This window comes from Hemicordylus capensis, chromosome 5 (genome assembly GCF_027244095.1).
Source record: "Hemicordylus capensis ecotype Gifberg chromosome 5, rHemCap1.1.pri, whole genome shotgun sequence".
Lineage (NCBI taxonomy): Eukaryota > Metazoa > Chordata > Lepidosauria > Squamata > Cordylidae > Hemicordylus > Hemicordylus capensis.
The window spans coordinates 98,884,944-98,911,722 of record NC_069661.1 but is presented as its reverse complement, the minus strand read 5'-3'; the positions used below and the strand labels follow the sequence as shown (position 1 = coordinate 98,911,722).

Genomic DNA, 26,779 nt, shown 5'->3' with positions numbered 1-26,779 from the left:
CAACTCCCCCAAGCCACCCCAAAGTCGATAGGATTTATTATTTATTTATGAATTTTTAAAGAATTAATTTCAGGCTCCATAGGAAACCATTGCTGAGCCTTTTTCATTCAGAAGAACACACTGTACTCTTCTTTCTTTTTTCATTCAGAAGAACGTCTTAAATTAACTAGGTCAGTAGGTGACAGGTCTAGCAATTGTTTCCTATGCAGCGCAAAATTAAATCTTTAAAAATTCATAAATAAATAACAATAATTCCTATCAACTTGGGGGTGCCTGGGGGCAGATGAAGCCAGCCCTGCCATGCCCCCAGACCCAATTTGTGTGGCTCTGGCACCCCACAAAGAGGTGGGGTGAGGCTGCCACAAATCCCCATTATTCCCTATGGGAAATAAAAAATACTTCAGAAATTCACCAATAATCAGAGAAGTGTCTGATTGCTTTGGGGTTTGGTGGGTGGTAGGCACCCCTGGGTGCCTACCACCCACCCCACTTTTGTGCCCCTAGCATGCCCCCCCCACAGATACACACACACACACACACACAGAGTGACACAACTAAGAAGCCAGCCAACTGGGAACCAAAAAACAACATGGAAAGAACTGCAAAGCCAAGAGGACCATACCAAACACCACAACAGCACAGACTAGCTACACAACAACAGCCACAAACCAACAAGACCTTACTAGATGGCGCAAGGCAGTAAAAACAACCAACCCGGCACGCAAACTGCAAAGAATTTAGGGGCAAAGCAAAAACAACACACCAACACACTGCTGGCAATCACAGAATCAATAGCTTAGCCAATGCAAAGTCAGCAAATTGAGCAAAACAAGTCTCACAAAATGGAGGACAGCCAATGAGCTGAATTGAGCAAAACAAAGTATCACAAAATGGAGGACAGACCTGAAATTGACCCTAGGAGCGTCAAACCAGTTTGAACTGGTTCAAACCAGTTCGGTTCAAACTTAGACCAGCAGGGCAAAACCAATGTCTGGTTTGGTCCGAGTCTGAACCGTCGAAATAAACCAGTTCAAACTCGAACCGGTTCAAACTTAAACCAGTTTGCACATCCCCAATTATGAGAAGGTTCTAGAGCTTATAGACACCCACTGTATGTGGACTGTTGGAGGCAGGGGACACATACAACAGCTTCACTGGAAGATCTTAACACACAATATTAGATATATGGGTCCAGAAACAAATTGGTAGCCATTTTCCAAGATGGTGTTAGAAGATCACTGCAGCCTGTACCAACTTAAATACTGGCTGCTGACAACTGTAGTTCCTGAACTATCTTCAAAAGTTGCCATATACTGCATCTTATAGAGTACAATCCAAAGGTTACCATTACCAAATTGAGGCCCTTGAAAATCTGGGAGCAAGACTAAGACCAGGAGCAACACAAGTAGCCTCATCAATTCACCAGCCTGTAATCCAAGGAACTGCCCACAGCCATAATCTCTTCCTTATATTGATTTATATGTCATATCTTAATATGGCTGAATTTGGATAAGATTTTGTGTCATCTGGAAACATTTTATCAGTGGATTACAAAACTGTGGAAAAATATTATTTTCTATGCAATAGGGATTTGCCCGAACCATGGTTCGTACCACAGTTCATGCACTTTTAGGGAAATTGCACCGGGAACTTTAAGAAAAAGGAGAGCAGGTCCTTACCTGCTCTCCACCACCCCATGCTGCTTCCTCCTGGGGTGGTACGCATCCCAATAACCTCCCACGCAGCACCATCATGAACATGGCATCCATGCATATGCAGGTACCTTGTGCGTGCTAGTGCCACATGGGGGGTTACTGGGATGTGCACCGCCCCAACAGGAAGCTGCATGGGGTGCCGAGGAGCAGGTAAGGACCTGCTCTACTTATTCTTAAAGTTCTCAGTACAATTTCCCTAAATGTGCTCGAACCGTGCTTCGAACTGCGCTTCAGGCACATCCCTACTATGCTTGACTCAAGAAATTGGTGACAGGGAAGGAAAGACAGAGAAAATGACTGCACTGCTACCAAGAACCTATCCTGCTAGACAGTTCCTGGGTGACTGTAGCACCCTCCTGGACTCTCTGTGAGTTACCTTCATGGAGGCACATGCCCTACTTCAATTCCAGCCCCCTGCTGCTTTGCAGTTACCTGATCAATAAAGCTGTTAGTACCAGTAACTGAACCCACTGGGTCTTTCTGCAAGCCATGTTCATGGAGGAAGCTTGCAGATAAGAGGGGAACGGAGGAGCAATGAAAGGATAGATTATCCCCTTCTTCTATACTGTTATGATCTGGTCCTTCAGGAACAGGCAGACACCATTTGATATTGAGAACAAACTTATTCAGGCTTCCATTTTGGATTCTGGTAAATGTGTGTGTGGATGGTGCACTCTGTTGCACCCTGTGGTAACCTGAAAGAATGCAATGCAATTTCTATCTATACATTACATATACCACCTTCAAACTCTACAAGCCCCTGCAAGTCCCAAATGTCTATTCTAAAACATGTTCACATGACAATATCATGATACTATTAAAAATATTACAATTTTAAAAGATACTGCTGACATGGCCCACATGTTCCACCCCTGTGGAACAAGAGCTCCGTCCTTGCAAGAAGCCAGAAAACTAACTGCACATAAGGGGAGAGAGAGAGAATGATTTTCATTTCTCTCCCGTTCCTACAAAAGTCCTTTTCTCATCCAGGAATATGTCCAAGAGGGCTGCACAGCTCTCGACTTATTCCTGGATATGAAAAGGTTATGTCAGTCTTGAAACAATTCAATAAGACATCAAATGCAATTCAATTTCCACTAAGTTTGGATTCTCCCAACTTATAATTTCCCAATTCAGAAACTCTACAATTTCTTTAGTAGATTTGAAAGTCAACTTTTACAATCTTGGGGCTAAGATACATTTTGTGTTTAGTTGCATGCTATCTTTTCTCTGACTTTTCTTTTCAACCAAAAGCAGCTTCATGGGGTTTGAGGTTTAATTGAAGAATTGCTTTTCCCCTTCCCTTTCCCTTATGGTCATGTTTCCACTCTTAATTCCTCCTCAGCTTTTGCCCCAAAGAGGGAAAGATGCAATTACACTGGAAACCACTTTTAGTTAAAGAAAGAAAACATTAGAGAGAAGACCCACTTGACAGCTTGTATCATGTAATTTGGACCTTATATGCAGGACCTATACATTCAGAACTGACTCTACCATGAAACAGTGTGAAGCAGAACATTTCTGGTGGCGGATTATGAGCCAGTTCTCAGGGCACAGCACAGTAGCCCACAGGAAAGGCTTGCAGAAGAAGGGAAGCAAAATGGCACCATGCAGCTTTCCCCTTTCCCTTCCCAATAGAAAAAGGAAGGGAGGGAGGGAGTAATTTTAGAAGAAAAAAGAGAGAGAGGCGAGGGAAGGAAAGGGCACAGTATGGTGCACCACTTCATTACATGGGCTGGCACAGTGCACATGCATCAGTTTTACTCCAGCTAACAAAATTATTTAAAATGAACTTACATTGCTTTCCTTTCTCTCGTTCTGGTGAGAAGCAGACTCTGGTGGTGTTGTCATTTTCAGTTTTATTTTGGAACTGGGAGCATGCTAGGAACTCTGGCCATGAAGAATTTACCATTCCAAGAACAGGTTCACATCCTTCTTTCGCAGCCTCACAAAATGATCTGCAAGGCAGGAGTCCATAACTGGAAAGAGGGGATGGGGGAGGAACCAAATACCATCAATTATTCTCCTGCCAGTGTGTAAAATTATTTCAACATTTTTCAAATAAAAGGCACAAATTTGAGTATTTTATTTTTAAATGAAGCAGATGTCTGACTTTTTCTATTAACGTATAACATACACTTTTCACAACCCAATGGAAGTCCTACAGCTGAAACATATTCTATATGGAAAATTCAGATTTGAACAGCAAATAGTGGATTTAAATCGTAAAACAATATTTATACATTGTTGCATGTGATGGATTTGTTTGTTTAAGAAATGTATATACCACCATTTGATAAACATTCCTCAAGGCAGCTTATAATAAAATTCATATAAAACACACATAAAAAGTTGAACTACACACAGACATATACCATTGCTATCCACTGAGGCAAATTAAAAACAATACCTGCCACAGTAATGAATTTAGTTGATGATTGATATTAGTAGAAAAAAACATGAAAAATATAATTCCAGAATTTAAATCCAAAATAAAAATAGAATTGAGTAGGCAAGGTTTGTGAAATGTGATGTTACAGCTTACAGTTTTATATTCAGGATATTTAAAAAGTCACTGCTTTCTACAAGGAAGCTCAAAGAGATCTCTCACTTAACGGGTAAATATATCTCGAATAAATGCTTAGGTGTAGAGTCCACTGTTCTTCTGAGGCAAGAGGACTGTCATGCTTCTAATGATTTCTTTTACCTGTGTGCCAGAACACACATCATGACCACAATGGGTAGCTTCTCACAACCACTGACAAGTCTATAAGTGGGGAATATACCAGGAATACTTTGGAAACCAAGAGCGCACATTCTTGTGACATCCAAACCGACCCAAGCCTGGTTCCCATGCTCTCCACCCAACCTTCTCTTGACATTGTCTGCCCAATTTCAAATCTTGGTTATAGATATCAGGTGGAAGTCAAGATAATGTCAGGCCGAGAATCCCGGGAACAGGACTTGAGTGGGTTTGATATGAACCACACTCTTGGTTCCCAACATATCCCTGGCATTTTCTCCACTGAAAGACTTGCCGGCAGCTGTGTGAAGCCAGCCCTTAAATCAAAAATACTAAGCAATCTTCATCGGGCCTATAATACTCATAATTACCTACTACATGACTCAACCCATCATGTTGAACTCATTGCTACCAGGAATATGAGAAACATACGAGGGTGAAGTGAGTTAGATTATGAAGAGACCTGGCCTTGTGTGAGATACTAAATGGCATGCTACAGATTTACATTTATTTTGGCCTGCTGCTTACAGTGAATGAAAATATGTGTCTCAAAGGTGGTCAGAGAGTAGACTGGCCAGAATGCCTCCAGAAATATCGATGCTAACAGATCTGAATTTGACACAACACAACGGAAAAACAGTTCTCTAGTATTAAAATGACCCTTTAGAAATAAAATTAAAAGGACTGAAGAGAAATTGCCAGTCATGTGTCTTGCCCAGTTCCCTTGAGAGGTTTCTTGATCATACCCTGGAGATACACACTGACAGATACCAAATTGTTCCAAGATCTGTCACTCTCCAAAAATAAAGTTCCATCATAAACCGGAAAAGGGTTCTTGAGTGACTTGCACTGAAGAGGTGTTACTGGCTCAGATAGCAGGGCTTTAATTGGCAGAAGAGTGTGCAGGCAGCACTGTGTGATAATACTAATAGCTGGCAGCCCTTGTTGGAGGTAGAAGCTACAAGACATTGTTGTTGCTTTTCCAACCAACTCCAGCCAGAGAACTTTTACATGGTGGTGACATGTTTTGCCTTTCATCACATCACAAAGTAGTGGTGAAAGGCACTATTTTAGAATACAAGAACTCTCTTTCAAAGTAACAAGTAAGCAAGAGAAATATACACTGTGTCATAACAGGCAAGGTTCAAAATAGAGTCATTATCTCTCTGATATGTGATAATTTCACCACTATTGTGTGCCAAAGACATTTAGCATTATTTTTTAAAAGTGTTTAAATCAATCATAGAAAATACTTATTTTAAAATATTTTAAATTGCTTTTCTGTTCAAAAGAAAACTCCAGAGTTGCTCACTGTAATGCCGCCTTTGTGATGGGAAGAAGTCAATCAGTGTCAGAGTTGATCAGTGGGAAGAGGGAGCCACCTTTATCCCCATCACCCTTCTGAGCTCAACAACTGGTTACAGAGACCCGAGGAATTTCAAGAGCTAGCTCTCTCCAACCATCCATTGTAGCTACTCAGTTTGTACACCCTCCATCATCATCATCGGCCTCTTGTCCCTAAAAAAGTGACTGACAGTTATGGCAGTCTTGCTAGAGAGAGGAACACTCATCTCATGAGAGTTCCTGTTTCTGTGAGACAACCCATTTCTGGGAACTCCCCACCAGCAGGATGGAGACACCAGCAGTTGTGTTCCATGGTGGCCCTTCTGCTGATGGCAAGGAAGCCTCTATCATCTGGGTGTGGTCTGCTATAGTGGAACTACCCAAAATGTTATGTGAACATAGCTGAGCACATCTTCCACGGGTAGTCATGTCACTCGATGACATGACACAAAACTCAAATACAAACATTTTTAAAATCCAATGCAAACAAAACAATAAAATATAACCAAACAGCAGAAAAAATAACTAAGCAAAAAACACATTTAATGCAGCAAACAGGAACTAGTCTCTCTGCCCCAAAAACCCTCTTAAACAAAAGAGATTTAATCTAATGATGGAAGGCCAATATTGAGGGGAGGAGAGGAGAGGAGGTTCCAAAGCCTGAGAATAATGTCAGAAAAGGCCCTGTTCTGTGTACCCACCTGCCTGACCTTTAAACTAATATATATCTCATACTGTAGCAGCATAACATTTTTAATAGACTGAGAAAAGGCTATAACAATCACTGAGGTCCTGAAAAGCATGCTCAAATATTAGAATAATAGATATGCTATTGTACAAAGCACAAGTATATCAGAAGTACTGCGCTGCTTTGGAAACTAACTGGTGCCATTACACCTTTTAGCAGTATATAGTGGCCAAATGCGATGATCACATCAAGGCCGAAAAGGCGCAGATGCAAACTGGACATTGAAAATAAACACACATTTAAAATTAAAATTAAAATTAAAATTAATTAATTAATTAAAATATAGTAACCACTTGGGGTGCAGTGGATGCATTTCATTTGTCTGGACACTCTTCTTTAACCTTGGAGTTTACAGAACAAATTAAAGGGACTATTACAATAAATTTACACAGCACACCCAACATATGTGGTTTCCCTTCTCTGTTTTATTAGGACTGAGCCAAAGCAGACCCATTCACTTTTCAACCTTGTTCACAGGCTCAGAGTTTCCTACATATACTCTTATGATGATGCTTAAAAGAGGCCTGCAAAAATTTGTTCATCATCTAGTTGGCGCTTCCTTATCTTCTAGGGCTGTGCTGCAACGCCATGTACTAAGATAGAGACATCCTATTGTCTAAGCAACTGAAGGCCCCTGTCTTCCATTGCTGAATTACAGCTCAGTGCTGAAAGAAGAAGCGCCGTGATTTTCCTCATCTTAACACACTGAGTCTGTATACACAACCAAGATTTGAATGGCAGGAGGCAGCATACCCACCTAGTAATGCCTGTGAAAACCCACAGGAAATCCTCCAACTCAGCCCGCACAAACGTGGGTACAGCCCAGATCCTGTACCTGAGTTTTTTACGAGATAGGACAAAAAGCAGAGCCTTCCTACCTTGGTATTTGATTGTGCTTCCCTTTCTCTGCATCTCCCAGCAGCCAGCCTTCATGTTTGTGAGAAAGCTGCAGCTACCCGGCCTGCTATCTGTGAATGTGCCACTCTACACCTCACACTCTATGGTCCCATGCTAGCAATGACTTGAATAAGACTGGGCCTACCTCCTGCCCCCTCATGGTCAATCATATCTCAGCTGCCAATAGAGTTTCCTGCCTGCTGGCCACGCAGTACATACAGGGAAGGTTCTACAGGGATCAGAAGTATATTCTATGTTTCACTCTCACCACTGCCATGATCATCTGCTGGGTATGTTCGCAGAGTCAGGCTACCTCCCTTAAACATTGTGTAAAAGACCTTACTGTGTGGCAGCACAGTATTGGAAGACAGTGAAGCATTCCAGTATATCCCAAGCAACTAGGTGATTCTCTCTATCTTCCTGCACTGCACAGTACAGGAAGAACAAAATGGCACCCTAATTGTGGCTGCCAATATCCACAAAATAAACTAATTTAAGGTACATTTGGGTTAGGTAAAATGCCATAGCCCACATAATTCACATTTCGATTCCAGACTGCAACCCCAGTGTTTCTCATAATTGATTACTTCCACTGCGACCTGGACAAACTAGACATTATGCAGAAGATCCATGAGTAGGATCTCTCAGTTTTAATAAAATTAATAGCTGTCATAGATTGGAAGCATGGGAGAGAGAGGGTTAACCTTTTCCCCTGCACCTTCCTAATTAAAATAACTCCCTTTAGCTTCTATTCATCCCAAAAGAGAAAACATACAGGTATTATGTGGAGTTCCAGCAGTGTCGAGGTCCATATACAGTATGTTAGTTGCAGCAAAACCAACAAAGAGTGAGTTTGACTAACAAATTATTGTACCATAAACTTTCAAGGACTAGAACCCACTTCAAAGTTAATTTTGTTAGTCTTTGATCTTTTATTTTACATTGTAGATATTTTAATTGCAAAAACAGTACAGAAGGAAATGTTTTTGTTTGTTTGTTTGTTTGTTTGTTTGTTTTTTAAAAAAAACCTTCTCCCAATGTCACAGCCACACAAAAAAGTTACTTTTTAAAAAATGTGGGAAATCTTCGTCATAGGTTTCCCACATCATATCTAGTTGCACCCTATAGCAGCACCTACTGGTGAAACAGATTTCTCATAAAAACAGGTGGTTCACTCATTCACTAAAGAAACGAGGACTTTACAACCCCATAGATCAATCTACAAAAGCTCCAAAGTGTGCCAAAAAGCTTCTACTGCCATGTGGCTTTCAATGCATACAATTAGAGACCCACTAACTGTACTCAATACTGAAAATGTAAACAAGCCCATGTGGATCTTTTATTGTACGCACTCCCTCTTGTAGTGGACTAGAATGTATCAATTTGATTGAGGTTTTTCAGGGCTTGAAGCGGGATTCTGGGTAGATGCTCCTTTCCTTTTGTAACTTTGTTTGTGAGTGTGTTTTGTTTGTATCTTCCCCCACCTCCACACATAAAACACTTTATCAATACAGTTATTGTTCCATCACTCACATATATAGTACATATTAATATGTTTCGCTCATCTAAATGAAAAGCCAAGCATATGGGGAAACCTTCAGTAAATTAGTTCAAGGACAACAATCAGAAATGGGACTTTCATACTGCAGTATGCTTGTCAGGGTGTAGCTATAATTGAGCAGATGGGTTCAAAGAACCCAGGCCCCCCAGTTCCTGAGGGCCCCCAAGCTCTACCTCTCCCTATTTCCTTCATTATCTCCTTCACTCCAAGGGGCCACTGGGTAGAGGGGTGAATACGGGCCCCCTTTCCCCGAGCTATGCCTCTGCTGCTTGTATTTTCTTACAAACAACTTTATAACCATTTAGAAATTACTGGGCTCATATAGGGAAGTTGCATGTTACTGTAATTAGTTATCTTGACACAATTAATGGCCTAGAGACAATCAAGAAAATACTATTTTACTATAGTCTTTAACACAACTACAATACTTGGCCATTTAAGCCCAGTAACCATATCTACATGATCTTAAATAGTGATTAAATTTAGTGCAGACATAATAGTTCAACCCCTCAGCAATGAAATTATCTATTAAACATTTACATCTTAATTAATCTTTCTATACCAAATGTTAAAAATAGATGGGCATAGTAATCAATAGACGAGTCACATTTTTAAAAAGAAAATTAAATGTACTTGAAGTCATCTAAGGACATGGGATAATGTTACACAGTCCATGTATTCCCTGACAAAATATCATTGGATAGTAAGATTAGTAAAGATAAAATCAACTGTCAGAGTTCTGTGTGGCTTATCGTTCACACATTCCAAAACAGAACCCATTAGCACATGGTATTTTTCATGTCAGGAGATCGTTCCCACAATGATTTCTGTGATAAAATTCCCATATGAATGTGTTGTGAGATGTTGCAGAATTTAAAAGTAGCTGCATGCCAGCTTTGCCAAGACTATTCTCTCAAACCAGTTTCCTTCTTGACACTGGTGTGAATTAATCTTCAGTGTTTGCTTTTGTTTTATTTAATGGGGGTTTTTTACATTTTGTATTTTACAACCTCAGTTTTACTGTTTATCATCAGCTAAGGTTACCAAATCTGCAAGCAACAAAATTTGGACAGAAATAAATGAAAAATAATTGTTTGTGCAATGAGGAAGGGCATAAAATGTGCCACCAGTATTCACATTTCACAGGTTGAATGCTCAAGATTATTGTAAATCCGCTCAAGATGCTACAGTTTTATATGCTGACATTGCTAGAAACCTTTTTGGTTCACACTGAACATGGTTAACACACAGTAATCCACTCCAAATATTCAGGGTTTAATTAACAGAGTGTCACCAGCTATCCCAGTCTGCTTTTCAGCAAAACTACCTCAAGCAGGCTCACTGAGTGTTTTGCAATCTCAGATTCCATCAAGAATCAAAACAGCAGAAAGCCAGATGTGAAGAGGTGGCAAGACCTGTTCAAGGGTTAAGGTAGACAAGAGGAATTATTATCAGGAAAGGTCTACCACAAAGTGATCATGAGCATGGGAAATGCATTGCAGAAGAAAACACTTTCCACATTTCCCCCCCATGAACTGCATTGTGGTAGACTGGGCTTGACGTTGCACTTAGATCAGGAGATTTGTGATGCGCACATACTATACTAGCAGGGCTCTTACCAGGATTAAGTAATGAGGCTGTTCACATGCGCAGCAAAGACTATGCTTAGGCAGCCAAGCCTGGTCTTTGCTGCATATGGGAACCCCCGGGAGCCACGCAGCTCCTGGTGGCGGCATAGCAGCAGACCCTGTAGGAATCCTCAGCTGTTAGCCAAGGTTAAAGGTGGAAGCGCGCTCTTACCCCTGACTAACTGATCGTGTGTCAGTGCCACGCGGCTCTGTGCAGCATCTACACATGAGTAGCCTCCCAGCCTGCATCTGGAGGCTCCCCATAATGCACTGTGCACTCGTGCGGTGCATTATGCTTCTGGAGGCCACCCAAGCCCCCAAACCTCTGTGCTGCCGGGAGCACCTGGCAGTCACCTGGACAGGTGATCTGCTACCCAGCAATGTCAGGGAGATCATCTGCGCGGCAGGTAAGCATTTCAAGGCTTCCTCGCCTCGCCCCTTTTGAGCCCTTTCTCCCAATTGTAAGAAAGGGCTCAGTGTCTTGTAATGCTTTGTTAAGTCTTGAATGTGTCTCAGGGAGTTTTCAAGAAGCATTTCATGCCTCAGCTTCAATGACTTTTCAGCTGATCAATGATATTAAAACCCTCTGCACATGTGACTTTAAAAATGGCTGGCATGATGTGCGGCGTTACCTCAACGGAAAGGATCCATCGGGGCTGCTGCACAACTTCAAAGGTAGCCCCAGCACTGTAACATGATGGGGCTGCTGGAGAAGGCCTAGAAACTGCTCCCAAGCAGCTGCACAGCTCTCTTTCTGTGGATTCCAGTGGAAGGAGCGCTGCGAGCCAGAAGCAGTTTTCAGGCATTCCGCAGCAACCCTGCCGTGCTACATTGTCAAGGCTGTCTTTGAAGTTGTGCAGCAGCCCCACTGGTCCTTTGCATCAAGGTAATACTGCACAACTTGCAAGTCAATAACTCCAAAACTCACTAAGCACACGTGCTCTATGCCTGAGAAGCCTTTCCCCCTAAAGAATGCCAGTTTTTCTTGTTTTTAGAGAGTCCAACCATCTATGAGGGGTTTAGGATGTTCAAGCTTTCCCGTTAGTGTCTGGAGAGTATCATGGCCTTCAAGAATACATCTCTGTTTTAAAATGTTTAGTCCTACTGTAATCAACCAGGAGCTTTTTTAAATGGTGACTGTACTTTGGGAGGGAGGCATTCAGATAATGGCCAGATTTACCCCGAAGTTCATGTGATATTTCAGAGAGTACTTCACACACGATTCGGGTGTTTCTCTCCGTATTGGAATCTAGCCTGGTTTATGTCCAGGGTTAAAAAAAAAATCCTCTTTTTGCATCAGAGTATCCATTATGTCCCAAACTCGCAGTCAAGCCTTGTGGTAAACCCACTATAAAGCCTGCTGTCTGAAAAGCCTCCAGGAGCCTTGACAGACAGGGCTTCCCTCTCTCAGACTATCCGGCCAGCAAAGCCACTACGAATTAGACTCGCAGCATTAGGGAAGCAGCCCCTCCCCCTCTCTGCTCCGAGTTCTCTTTTGTGTAGGTTCACGCACAGCTCACTTCCATGTGTTGCTTGTGGCCAATGGCCATGCTTCCCTTTTTTCCAAGGGTTTAGTACTGTAATTAAAACACCCTCTGTGACCTGGCTCTGTTGAAGTCAACACACACATACTCACTTCTGCTTAATTAGCCATCAGCCTTGGCTTTTTATTCCCTCCCCACCCCTGCCCCTGCACAACTCCAACACACACAGACACACAAGTCCCAAGCATGTGTCAGCCTTCTCGCAGAATCATCTCTGCTTTGGCAGCCCCCTTCTAGCTGGATGATCCTCAAACTTTTTAATCCCTTATTGTCCCCTTGCATTTCTTTTGGCAGAGTTTATGTTCCTTTCTGTTCTCTTCATTGGGGCAGGACTTCCATTTTCTGAAGGCAGTCTTCCTCCCTTTTATAGTTTGCAGTCTCACTGAGGAGGTCCTATGATAGCAAGGAAGTGCTCCTTTTCTGCAAGGAAAGCCCTCTACAGACTGCAAATTCTCTCTCCTTCCCAGATCTCCCCCCTCCAAAAACTTTCAAAGTGCAGAAAAGAGAAGCACTTTGTTTCTGGGCAGCTTTCTACAGTATTTGCATTTCATAGGTGTGGCTTGCTTTTATCATGTTAATGTGAAGACTTATGTCATCCTTCTTTGATTTATCTCCAAAAACTCCTGTGTAAAACAGGATTTTAACAACTTGCATATAAATCGTGATGAAGTGAAATCTGGAAGAAAAAGCCCAATTTGTGTGTGGGGTGCTTCAAAAGACATCAAACTGATGTCAGCAGGAATCCAGCTTTCAGTGAGAACAAACACCCTCCCTTTCGGAGGAGACTCAGGGTAAAGCCCCTGTGTGAGAAAGCGCCAGGTAATTATCAACCAGTTCTTTTAGGTATCGCCAAAAAATCACACACTATTTACTGTCTTCAAAAATGCCAAAATGGGGCATTTTGAAGTTGCCTTTTGCTGTGTTATGCAATTATGTCAAAGAACTTCATTCTGCTAGAAAGGCCATGTGGTTACATGATATTTTGTCCAAAGTACAACTCAAGCAGACAGCCTGTACTGAATCATGGAATAGGATAATTCAAGACGTCTTCACGAAACAATTGCCCAATTCAAAGTAACAGGGATCATTGGACAAATCAAACATTGCTGTACACAAAAGCTATGGTTCATTGAGCACAATTATCCACCCATTGGTCAGATGTATTTGCCACAGGTACCAGAACACTTCTTCAATCAAGCCACATGTGTATAGGGCCTCTTGCTCCCTCCCCCCACCCTTCCTTGAGAAGGAGGTAGCTTTGCCCCTACCCTTTGGAACTAGAGGATGGAAGGGGTAGGGATCAATATAGCTATGTGTGTCAGGTTGCTTTATGCATTAGAGACAGTTGCAGACAGAGGCAACTGCCTTGTGCAGTACAGCCAGCAGATGAAGGGCAGGGAAGGCCTTTTAAGGCAGCCTACCCTCCTCTTCTCACCAGTCTTTTTTAGCACAGTGGAACACTCTCACTCCTGGAACACTGTAGTGTGGGACTCACTGGCCACCTTAGGGTTAAGTATGAGTTGAAGTGTTGTTTTTGCTCTTTTACATTAATTGACTATTATTGTTGTTGTTGTGTATTTATTTTTGTCTGTGTGGAGGGTTGGAAGTACCCTCAGTGCATTGAGACACACAAGACACATGCCATGGTAAGAGGATGGACATGACTTAACCATGGAAAGAAGAGTAGCCCAGCCATAGAAGCAGCTACATCTTACAGTTCTTCTTCAGTATAGATATGGGCGAAGCTGTATCTTTAGCAGGGGCATGTGGGGCCCAAGAGACCATTTCAGTTTTTGTCCCAGGACCTATTCCAACCTTGCTATGTCCCTGGTTGCTTTTACTGCCGAAGTAGGAGTTTTTTTGGCGGGGGGGGGGGTGGAATCTCAGACTGTATTTTCTGTTGGGGTTTGTGATTATTTAGCAACACATGAAGGAAGCTACCACTCCAGTTACAGAGTGCAAAGTTTAGTTGTTGCAGCTATTTAAGTAACACACATGGAGATCTCTGTAGAGTCTAAACTAAATAGGTTTATTAGTGAAATACATTTGAGATAGGAAAGACCAATCCTATCTATGAGCTACATAATGAATGGGGGGGGGGGAGAGAGCTGTTTCCATCATCTCTATAGGAGGAAAGGAAGAGGACTGACTCTTCTAACTGGGCAAAGAGGCACCTTTTTAACGTGGTGATTCTCTTTATTTAGCAGGGGGAAAGTAACTGGCCCTATGCAACCCCAGCACAGTACCTCCAGTGACTGTTGCTGGTGTCTACCTTTCTTTTTAGATTGTGAGCCCTTTAGGGACAGGGATCCATCTTATTTATTTTTTCTCAATGTAGACCACTTTGGAAACTTTTGTTGAAAAGCAGTATATAAATATTTGTTGTTGTTGACTCACTTCAGGAACATGTTCCTTAAAAGTGAATGATTCGCCATTTTCTTGGGACATCCTTGTCCAGTTTCATATGTGTCGATGGGAGTTATAAAAAAATCAGTTTCATGGCTGGAGAACAACTCAAGTTTGATTTAGGGTGATGTCCTGAAAACAGTGGCCAACATGCAGTGCAATAAGTTGACTTCCACAGGTGGGAGGATGTTGCATTAGTGCAAAGCTATTATGCTACTTAGTTGCGCTAAGTCTGGACCTTACATTTCAGACTAGTGTTGCACAACTGCAAGCATGTTTCTGGCTATGCAACAGTTGCACAACTGCAGCATGCCTCATTTGTTTTAATAGGAACATTTGTGCCAGAGCACTATTTATTTAATTTCTATACCACCCTTCCAAAAATGGCTCAGGGTGGTTTACATTAAAACAAAACAAGTAAAATCAATTAAACAGAGACTATAAAACATGATAAAACAATTAACAATTAAAACATTCAACACAGTTTTAAAACCCTGGAAAACCAGGTTACAGCAGATCAAAAACATTTACAACAAATTGATAAGCTGGCAATGCAATACACATACAGTATTTAAGGTGACTCCCAAGTACTCCTTTAAGACCTTCAAATTTATTGCGTAAAAATGTTGTTAAAAATGTTGTTTAAAGCATGTTAAAAACAAACAAATGTTTTGGTGTCAAATGCCTGCCTTAGTGTTGCTCCTCCATCTTCTGGGGATCACCTGTTTCTATACTGGAGGAACAGGAAGAGAGTTAGATTTAAAGAACACTTGGCAGATAGAAAGTATGTGAAGAGAGAGAGACCATGGTCAGTACATATGACCAAATATCATGATGGAATAACAATGCCTATACAGGTGGATGTATTGGAGGTGAAGTGTTGCTAGAGAGAGAGAGAGAGACTCAAACCCAGTGTAAATAGCAGGGAATTGTTAAAAGAGATCGTGAAGTATATTGGCTATTAAGGAGGATGTAATGTAGGAATAAAGGCACACAGCTGTATGACCTTGGTTCTCTTTACCTCTTGTCTTCTCCCCCTGCCCCCCCCCCCACACACCTGTTTACCTCATTTATTTGGTTGAAATCACTGCCAGAATTTACAGCAATTTTAAAAGGCCAGGCCAGGCCAAACAGATGGGTTTTTAGCGTTCTCCTGAAGGACTGTAATGATCTCAAATTACGGATTTCTGCATGGAGCACATTCCATAGCCCAGGAGCAGCTACAGAGAAGGCCTACCTCTGAGTCGCCACCAAACGTACTGGTGGAAACTGGAGACTGAGTTTTTCAGATGACCTTAACGTGCGGTGGGGATAGTGCAGAAGAAGGCGCTCTCTAAGGCAGCCTGGGTCTAAGCAATTCAGGGCTTTAAAGGTAATAACCAGCACTTTGTATTTTGCCCGGAAACATATTGGCAGCCAGTGCAACTGTATCAAAACAGGCATAATATGGTCTCTCCAGGTTGCCCCAGAGACCAATCTGACTGCTGCATTTTGAACTAACGGAAGCTTCCAAACTATGTACATAGGTAGCCTCACATAGAGCACATTGCAATAGTCAAGCCTTGCAATAGTCAAGTGCATTACAATAGTCAAGCCAGTAGTTCACTATAGCACAATTATGTGAATGGCCATTTTTTAGTGAAAGTAAACATCCTCTTGCGCTAGTATAATTCTGCTTGTTCCACATGCAGTCTGTTCTGGATGTTGGCCAGTAAAAGTGAGAAACCAGATTTGGACAGATTTATAAACTACTGAACAACTCCCCTTTGGCTAGGTTACTACAGCAGTTGTTGCAGATTAGCAATTCAATAAAGTTGTGACCTTATTTAAACCCAAGCTGTATTTCATGTGCCTTTATTTGTGGATTTGGCACCAATCTCTCTTTGAGTTTTATCACAATGGAGGAGCACTTTATTGATTTCTGCTTTTTCTTTGTTACAACAAATGAAACACCTGAAAAGTGTTGGAACTTGGCAAACACTATCAGTACAAATATCACATTAAATTTCTCTAGCCAGTAGTTGCCTGCTACAATAACCCCCACAAAAAACAGAATCTTATTTTGAAGAAAACACACACACACAAAAATACTACTTTCCTGGTGTTAGGTTTAAAAGTTTTAATAACTAATGTATAACATTGTGACTGGGCTCAATGTGGAAGTTAGAAGATGCCATCTTAATCAGAAAGACATCATTTAGAATCTAAGGGCCAGGCAAGGCTAATGGGGAATCTTGGGTATAAATAATTCCTACAAAAGTGTGGCTGCTGTCCTCCCAGGTTCCTGACCTACACTGCCCAATATTCAATCCCACAGAGAGGACTGGAAGGCACAGCTTACTGTTAGTGTGCCTCCTTAGTGTCAGGATGCCACATTACCTGGATGCTTGTGTGGCCCTGTGGAGTCTAGGGATGTGCACAGAACCACAGCGGGGCAGTTCAAAGGCGGCAAGGGTCTCCCTTTAAGAGCCGGTGGAGGGTGCACTTACCCCTTCCGCTGCTTTCCCCCCGCCGGCATCAGTTTTTTAAAAAGCCCTTCAGAGAGGCAGGGAGGTACACATATCCGGAAGACAAGGGCAACGCGGCGGAAGGGAGGTATGCTGCTGCCCCAATGGGCTTTTTAAAAAACTGTCACCGGTGGGGGGAAGCGGCGGGATGGGGAAGCGGCAGGAGGGATAAGTGCATCTTCCCCCACTCTTAAAGGGAGACCCCCGCTGCCTTCAAACCGGTGGAACCACTGGTTCTGTGCACATCCCTAGTGAAGTCTGGAGAAGGGTGTGGCATCCCTCCTTTGGCGTGGCAGCAGGGATGAGAAGAGGCCTGGCTCGTTGGATCCCAGTGGGGTTGAGAGGGCAAGACAGGGAGACAGCTAGGTTGGGTGGAGCAGGAAACAGGAAGCAAGGTCAGGAAGGGGGCAGGGCTGGAAGTAGGCTTTAAGCCCTGTCAGCTCTGCACCAGGGCATTTAAAGACAAGGCAGTTGATGATGAGGGGCTGCTTCTGAGTATGGGAGCCAGGAGTTCTCCAGGAGAGGGAACTGGCTGCATGCAATAAGCTAGGAGGAGGACTCGGGTGGCAAACTAACCTTCTTGACAGCTGTTCTTGAGGCTGCCCTTTCTCCCCCCCCCTTTTTTTTTTTTTTTTTTTTTGCTTACCCAGTCATTCTGCAGTTCAAGAAGGGCCAGGAGCCCACCTTTTCCCCGGGAGTCTGACACTTTATAAGTCACTGGCAAGGGGACAAGCATCCACCTTACGGAACTCACTAAATTCCATAATTTATGTAATGTGTGAAGTAATTTCTTGAGTCCGTTCTGAATGTGCTGCCAATCAATTTCACTGGGTGTCCCCAAAATCTAGCTATGAGACAATGCCATGACCGTACTGGGTGTACCATATAATATACCATCTTACAAAATGGCAACCCAAAGGCCCTTTTCTCTTTTCCCATTGGAATAACCAATGACTAGGTTTGCCCAGTGCAGAACAATAACTCCAGAAGCAGGAGATAGCTGTGAGGTAGTCAATATTTTGTGGGGAGTCATACAGACACTTGACCCAAGAAAACTTATTTGTATTTAATTTTCTAGAGGCAGCTGTTTCCCTTGCAAACACAAAGCAATCTTTAACTGAGCTTTATTCAGAAATAACTCCATTTTTCTCCTTCTCCTTTACGGCAGGGATGTCAAACTGCCAGCCTGCAAGCCAGATCCAGCCCATAGAACTTATTTTAGGGGTGTGTTTAGTTTCAGATACAAAACATTTTGTGCCCCAAACAGGCCATTTCGGCTGTTTTGTAGCCGAAACAAAACACCCAGTGCTCAAAACAGAAAATTTTGTACCCGAAATAAAACATCCCTGTTTCGGATACAAAACGTTTTGTTGTTTCGGCTGTTTTGGAACTCCATTTTGCAATCGCAAAAAGTCTTTCTCCTTCAGTCTCCATTTCGAGTTTTGACATCTGTTTGAATTCCCAGCCCTTCCAGCCTGCAGATTGGCCAGCAAAAGTATGGGCTGATCTGCTGGCAATTACCTCCTTATTCCTTTTAAGGAAATTTAAGAATAAAATTTACCCTCATTGGCCAGTGGGGCAGTGTGCATGTCATGGTTGTTGTTTCACACTGTTGTGTGTAGATCAATTGCATTTCGGGGTGGGGGGCGGGATGTGGATGTGCATGACCTTTGGAAACCTGCCTGGTTCCTGGCAAAGTTCTACTGTTGTTGATGTGTGATGTTAATGTTATTTGGGGCAGATTTGGGGCAGAAAGGGGGCTTTGAGGGCAGAAGAGTGGGTCAGGTGGTAGTGCCCCAATGGGTGCCTGCTGCCACCCAGATTCCAAAGGAAATGGGCAAAGAGGTGATTTTTAAAGAATTTCTGAAGTTTGCGTGTCTTTGGGGCAGATTCAAGGCAGAAAGGGGGCTTCAGGGGTAGAAGAGTGGGTCGGGTGGTAGTGCCCCAATGGATGCCTGCCCACCACCCCGATTCCAAGGGAACTGGGCAAAGGGTTGATTTTTAAAGATTTAATAAAGTTTAATTTAAGGTTTTTTTCCCCCATAGGAAATAATGGATGTTTCAGCAGCCACGTATTCCCGATGGAGAAGAACCTTAAAGACAACATGTAAACTCCATTAAATCTTTAAAAATCAACCCTCTGCCCAATTCCTTTCAAATAATTCTGGCAACTTCCTTGCCCTCACTGGGCACTACCGCCCACTCTACTCTGCTCTAGGCCACCCCTTTCCCCCTGACATGAAACTATACTTTTTGCTGAAACCTCCATTATTCCCTATGGGAAAAATCTTAACTTCAAAAATTCACCAAAAATCAGCCCTTTGCCCAATTCCTCTGAAATTTTGGTGGTAGCTTCCACCCATTGGGCACTACCGCCCCCACCCACTAGTTTTGCCCTGGGGCTATTTTTTAAAATCAACATTTCAGATTCGGATTTTGCAATTTCGAACAAAGAACAAAATTGGGGTGTTTCAGATTGGCTGATTTCGAACATAGAACAAAATGGGAGTGTTTCAGATTTGGGCCAAAAACAAAACAGAAAAAAAACAAAACACACAACCTAGCTTCTTTTTCCAGCCCCTGAACAGCTGTGTATCCAACCTGGCCACTATGTTTCCTTCCCCTGCCCCACCACATGCTAAAGTGGTGGCATTGCTCTCACTGAAGCTGCCTAGCTGATTAGTTTGTCTGTTCATTTTTTACTTTCTGAAGCTAGCTGGTTTGTTTGTCTGTTCAGTTGGCCATTTCTTCCTTCCTGCTGCTACCACCAGTATTTCTCACTCCCCAAACCCTTGCTCAGAAGGTTTCCTCCTGAGCTGCCACAGCTCCTCCTGAGCTGCCACAGCTCCTCCCTCCTGCAACCTCCTGGCTTGGCTCTTCAGCATGCAGAGGATAAAGACAGAAGGAGCGAGTGGTGGACAAGGGAGGAAGATAGAGGAGAGGAGGAAGAAAGAAGGGAAGAGTAAAAGAAAGTGGGGAGGAAGACAAGGACAGAAGATATAATGTGGATGAGAAAGAAAGGCAGAAGGAAGACAGAATGAGTGAGTGGAGGACAAGTGAAAGGAAGAGAGGAGAGGGAGGAAGGAAGAAAAAGAGTGAGAGAGAAAGGGAGGAGGAAGACAAAGATAGAAGACAGTGAGAAGTGTCTTCCCCTGCATCAGTTAGTTAAGGGCAAGGGAGAGGGGAAAGAGGGGAGGAAGAAAGGGAAAGAGTGAGAAAAAGAGGGGAAGGAGGATGAAGACAGGTGAAAGGTGCCTTCTCCTGCACAAGTGAGTGGAGACCAGGCAGGCAGGAAGGATGAAAGAGAAAAAAAGGAGGGAAATTAAGACAGAAGGGAGTGAGAGGCACCTTTCCCTGCATTTGTGAGTGAAGGGCAAGGGAGGGGAGAAGAGGGGAAGGGGAGGAGGAAGGAAAAGAGTGAGAGAAATAGAGAGGAGGAGGAGGAGGAGGAGGAGGAGGACAGAAGGCACGAGCTGGGTGTGAGGAGGTGGTGCAAGGTGGGTGCGGACCCCTGGGGGTGCATTGTAATAAAATCTGGCTCACCACCCAATTGAGTTTGACACCCCTGTACTGTAAGATACCCACAAGAACAAACTTGCAATTAAAAAAACATAAAGCATTGCTAAATAGAATGCAACACCTCCCTCCCCTTTATAACAACCAGAATTGAATTCATTTAGAATTTGGTGACAAAGTCTTAAAGTCTCTTAGGTGGTCTCCTGTCACACTTCTCCTAATTCTTGGGGTCTCTGGCGCAGGAGCTCTGGTACAAAGAGTTGTTTTCTGGTATAGAGAATTGTCTATCACTTTCATCAGCCTCATCTGTAAGGTCAAAACTGGAGGCAAGATCAAAATCCTCTCCAGTTCCTCTCTGGAGATCAGACTCCCCTCTTTTCTCATAGCATGCATGCTTGAAAGTCTCAAACTATTCCCTTTCTTTCCATCATCCAATATGACAGAATCTCCTCAGAGTTTATTTGTTTTGGTCCAAAATATCAGAACATCCCTTTCTCACTTTATAAGGCAGCCGTACTTATTATATTTTATATTTACATTTACATCCCGCTTTTCCTCCAAGGAGCCCAGAGTGGTGTACTACATACTTGAGTTTCTCCTCACAACAACCCTGTGAAGTAGGTTAGGCTGAGAGAGACGTGACTGGCCCAGAGTCACCCAGCTAGTTTCATGGCTGAATGGGGATTTGAACTCGGGTCTCCCTGGTCCTAGTCCAGCACTCTAACCACTGCTGGCTCTCCATCCAAACATGTAACTCGGCTTGCTCATCCAGCATGATTAGCTTTTACTAAGCTGTTCCTATATCTATGCAAGCAACTCAAAGTAAATTTCCTTACAATTATGAATTGTAAGGAAGGATATAAAATGTAATAAATAAATGAAATAATAAACAGAGAGAGTGCAGTCAGTATGTGTGTGCTGGTATGCAGGAATTGATTAACCTATCAATCCCACCCACCACTCTAAAAAATCAATCCCACTCACCCCCTCTACTATTTGCTGAGTAACAATAACAACTGAATAACGAATTATATTTCCTACCAAACAAAAAAGTAAAAATGTCATTATTCATATATTTGAATCTACTCACACAGGCAGACGGAAGGTTAAACAGGTCAGCTCAACATTACCATCACATAGCAAAATGTTTTTGTGAAAGCAACATATTCAAGGGCATAATAACCCATATTACATAGTCAAGTTGTTTCATGAGGCACATTTATTGTGTTAATGATGGGTCAACTCCTGGAAACACCTGTGCTTCAAATGTGGTCAAATCAGTCCCCAGTTATTCAAAATATTAAGTCTATAACTGAAACAAAGAGTTAAAAAATACTGATGAACTACAGTTAAATCCAAATACTTAACGGTTTAACTCCATTATCTTCTCTCTCACACAGAGTGTGGTTTGGAGAAAATAAGAACACACCACAACTCCTTTTTCTTTTCTCTACAAACAGCAGCAAAACATGAGAGAAAAGATTCCACCTCTCCCCTAACTCAAACTAGCTAAACTTTCCATGTGTGGTATAAAATCTGATCCTTAATGAGACAACTGATGCCATGCAATCATCACATGTTTCATCTCCTTTGGGGGGGGGGCGCAATGTCAGTGCTTGCCCTAGGCGCCATTTTCCCTAGTTACGCCTCTGTCTAACTCTCTCTTTTTTCTTCTTGGTAAGAAAAATCTGGAATTAAATTCATGTTAAGCATAATCTCTCTGATGTGTTTCCAGCTAGTATTAGAAATTGAAGTGATATAACTGGAAATATATCATTTTTGACCATATGATAACAATTTAACAATAGTTATACACCGGAATCAAATTTTGATACCACTGATTGCTAGATTCATAGTTTACATCAGATTTATCAGGAGGAAAATTTTTGAGGGGTAAATACCTCTGCTTCTTGAGATATTTCTACTTAATTTGAGGCAGTTTTACAGAGATGTCACATTGTAAATTGCCTGCTGAAACAGGGCATAAAATCCTATCTTCAATGTTTATCATACTTTTAGACTAACCCTCCATACAACAAGTTTTTTAGTGCTGTAACAATGGTCTTCAAATATTAATAAATGATCTATTTGATCTGCTAATTTTTCTTCTTCTTTGGTCTCTGATGGGATCTGTGACTTTGCTGAGCAACTTTGGGAAATTCTAAAATTTTAGTGAGGGACTCAATGGTACTCACTCCTACATCTGAAAAGAGAGCTCCCCAACTAAAGAGAGGGAAAACCCACCTTTCTGCTCAGGTCTCTTCTAATTGTCATGCAAGTAGAAGCTTTCAGAAACCTTCTGCAATACTTTGTGCTGGAGCCATAGTCAGTCTTTTTCTCTCCTTCCCTCTTGATGGAGAGGGGAAAGTACTTCACAAATGCTTAGAGCCACTTTCTCACTTAACTGTTATTTCTTCTTAAGAATTCTGTACCATGGATTAGGGTGTGGGCAGAACCGTTTTCCATTGTTTGGTCCTAATTCAAACTGATTTTGCACCGGACCATACGTTCATGAACTAGTTTTCTCAAATCAACCAGCTGGTCCAGTTCATTTGACAAAACAACTCGAACCAGTTTGAATCAGTTTGGCCACAGGGAATAATGGGGAACTCAAACCACCGCATTATTCCCCATGGGTAGCTCCTGGGGACACCAAAGCAGATTGAATGGTAGGACATGATGGGTGCTACCTACCAACCCACAAAACAATTGGGCAATCAGGCAATTTTAAATGATTTGGAGCGGGGAGTTCTGGGTCAGTAGGTCAACCCTAACCCTACTAGGGGTCTCTAGTAGCTACTAGCACACACCCTTACCAACATAGTCATTAGGTCAACTAGAACATCCTCTTCAGCCACATTATGACTGAGTACACCTTGCAATGCAGAATGTAGATTACAGAACAGACCAGAGCACTTAGTGAAGCACATGTCAGTCTCAAGGACAGAAATGGAGCTCATTTCACACCAATCACCAAGAAAATGGTGATTGGTGTGAAATGAAGCTCTCTCTTCTTGAAAAGAAGAGAGAAAAGAAGCTCTCTCTTCTTGAGAGAGAGCTGATCTGCCACTGTCTGTTTCTCAGCACAACACCATCTCACAAACAGACCAAACCACAACAACTCAAGGCAGGCAGGCAGACACCCAAGTTCTGCCTTTGTCCATCTGAGATCCAGCAAAACCAGACAGTTAAAGCAACAAGCAATAGCACAGCAAGCATTTTATAATCAGTGCTGAGAAAAAAGAGTACTTCCTGGAGAAAAGCTCTCCCCCCCTCCCCTTTGTGTCTGGCTAATAAGCCATTGCCTCATATTGGCTGGGCCCTGGCTGACAGCCTGGCTGGCAGACACATCAGGACACCAGTCCACCTACTCATCACAGGCACAGCAGGCAATGGGTCCAGCAAATTGCTGTGTAGCTATCAAGGGATGATTGATTAGGAAAGGAAAATCCATTGAGCATGTATTATGTAATGAAGCTGAAGGAAAGGAACAGTTCTTTTTTTGTTCTTTCTTTTTTTAATGGAAGTTTTCCAGGAGATTCTTAGATTGCTTTCAACTGTGAGGAGAAATTGCTAAGTATGCATTCCAGTGGAAATACTATTACTGGTTATTTATGTTTAGTCTACACAAAGGTTGTATAGTTAGTACCGGTTCTTACCAAAAAAAAAAAAAAAAGGACATTTGGAAAATAATGTTGTTCAGAAAGTGAGTCTGCACAGGCTGAGGATGTCTGATCCCACCTCAAAACACAACGTACATCTGCATCGTTATTGCTTCACATTCATTCTGCATCTTTAAGGTAATGCAATAAATGTAGTTTGAGTTGCAAGTTAGATGCATTCTTGGGAGCTTGATGGGTTGGAAACAGCTTAGAAGTAAGACAGAGAAGCAGCGGTTGTAAAGTGTTGAGCATCACCACTACCATCCATCACTTCTGCACTCCAAACCATCCCAACCAAAAGTGGCTTCTCCTGGCGGGTGGCGTGGGGGGGGGGGCGAGCAGTGATGTTTCAGTTATGTTTTTGCATGCAAAAACATGTACTTAGGCCCTAAATCTCCTGTCCAAAGAGCTTGTTATGATTAATATTTGCTTGAAACATCTCCTGGTTAATCAGTACTAATGGAAATATCAAGAAACCAAATCAAGTATCCTATCCTGGAATGTGAACTTTGGCTGAGGGGAAAGGAACAGTGCAATTGTTTAAATCTCTAGACTTTTAGTGTGTTGGAGAGGGGATAATTCAAATACATCAAAATGAAATAGGATATCTTGTTTCCAATCCAAAGATGTTCTTAGCTACTTTCCTAGATTTTGCATAGCATGAATGAAAGGGGAGAAAATTATAGAGATTCAAAGTCTGCATGATTGGTCCCAAAGAGCTGGTTCAGACGTCACATGGAACCTTGGTTTATTTAAAATAAACTATGTTACTTTGATAGTCTGAACCCATGCCATGGCACTAACCACAGCTTATTTGTGGCCATCTAACAAAGATCTTAACCTTAGATTTGAAGTTGGCTTGTATACCTAGGTTGATCCTAGCCATGGTTCCGTGTTACTTCTGAACATATGAACACAGTTTGTTTCTTTGACTCCTCCCTCCAAGGGCTGCTGCTTACAGAGATATTAGCTCAAAGCAGCTGTGAAACATAGCTACTCTTGGCTGAAAGCATCACTCACTGATGCCTAGTCTGCCTAACAACCTTTTACATCATCTTTCCGATCTTTGCCCAGAAACAAAGTCACTGATAGTACTCACCTTTAAAAAGAATTAGGACATTTTAGCAGAGACAATCAAAGACAGCTCTTCTCTCCTGCCATTCTCATCCCCCTCCCCATCAGAGCTGAAGTACAGCATCAGCCTAATGTCACAACATCAGGCTGGACACTTCAGACTGTGCTGAAACCAATTCTCAACACGCTCACTCCCTACATTCTAGTTTTAATTCTGCTTTTTACCAACAAGAGTGGAGCTGAGAAGTTCAACTTTTTTGCCAGTTAGCCCAGGGAGTCTTACTGCCCCCCACCCAGAGTGGGGAACCTCTGTGAAGTGTCTGTAGGGGGGATTCTGCACCTTTGGACCCTGTCTGTGGTGCCGTGCCACTGCTGAAAAAGCCCAAAGAACAGATGGAACCAGAATTCTTGAATAAGGTTTCTGCACATTCACAGGCCACCATGAAGCTACTCTCCCAACTTTAGAGAGATTAAACTATTGAACAAGATTTCAAAATGAGACTGTATTTTGACATTTGACAATACATGTATATATTAATCTTGAACAATCAAAATTAGAACAAATGATCCATTTCCTTCTAGACGCCCTGTATATTTAGCCTTGGGTTGTTGTTTTTTCACTTCACCTGGCTTCTTGTCACCAGCCCTTTTATTGCTCAGCCCTCTTTTTTTCTTGCCATTCTTTTTCCAACTCATCCAAATTCCCAACCCACCAGGAGCTTTTAATAACTGCACCCTTTATGTAGTTTTTACCTGCCACTTCAGCATTACTTCTTGATGATACCTTTTAGTTGATGGGTCTGACACTTTACAATACTGAGTAGTAATTTTTTTTACTAGTTTTTAGTAATTTCCATTACTATTAAAATAACTGTACTTATTAAATGGCTGGCATCCAGACATATATTTTTTTAGATATGTGCATAGGTGTCCTTGACTTTGAACACGTGGCCTGCATGTCATAGCACAAGCTTCTTCTGAAACATCCCTCATTCCATAGGATGTTTGACATCTGGCATGGGAGAAAAATGGGCATGCAGAACATATGCTTTGGGTCTATGCAGTCTGCACATGCAGAACATACTATAATTCTTTGGATCTAATCAGTATGCCTGTTAGGAAAAAAGCAAGCTCTTGTGTCATTTTGCATAATTTCTCATAACTTTGCAAATGGTGTGTGTGTGTGTGTGTGTGTGTGTGTGTGTGTGTGTGTGTGTGCCCGCTAATAGAAAATAGCAAGGCATTAGATGGACTTTAATTAGCTGGTTAAGCATTTTCAGAATGAGAATTAGCAAGCATATAAAAAGTCTTTTAAAAACAGCAACAAATATTTGCAAATATTTGAATGTCTAATTTTACCTCAAAATTAGAAATTCATGTTGTTCATTTGTTGGTCTCTTTTGAATATTCTGGCAGGCATCAAATAGAAAATAT

The 26,779-nt window shown here is 42.2% G+C and overlaps 1 protein-coding gene across 8 annotated transcripts in view; it reads right to left on the bottom strand.

Moving 5' to 3' along the window:
• Positions 1-26,779, bottom strand: part of CORIN (corin, serine peptidase) — a 199,901-nt gene that overhangs the window by 114,820 nt on the left and 58,302 nt on the right. For all 8 annotated transcript variants that reach the window (XR_008308281.1, XR_008308282.1, XR_008308283.1 and 5 more), the window contains one exon: positions 3,513-3,694. Coding sequence is in view for 5 of the 8 variants with exons in the window: in XM_053254366.1 (XP_053110341.1) it covers positions 3,513-3,694 (182 nt within the window). In the remaining 3 variants the exon portion in view is untranslated. The remainder of the gene's footprint in view (positions 1-3,512; positions 3,695-26,779) is intronic.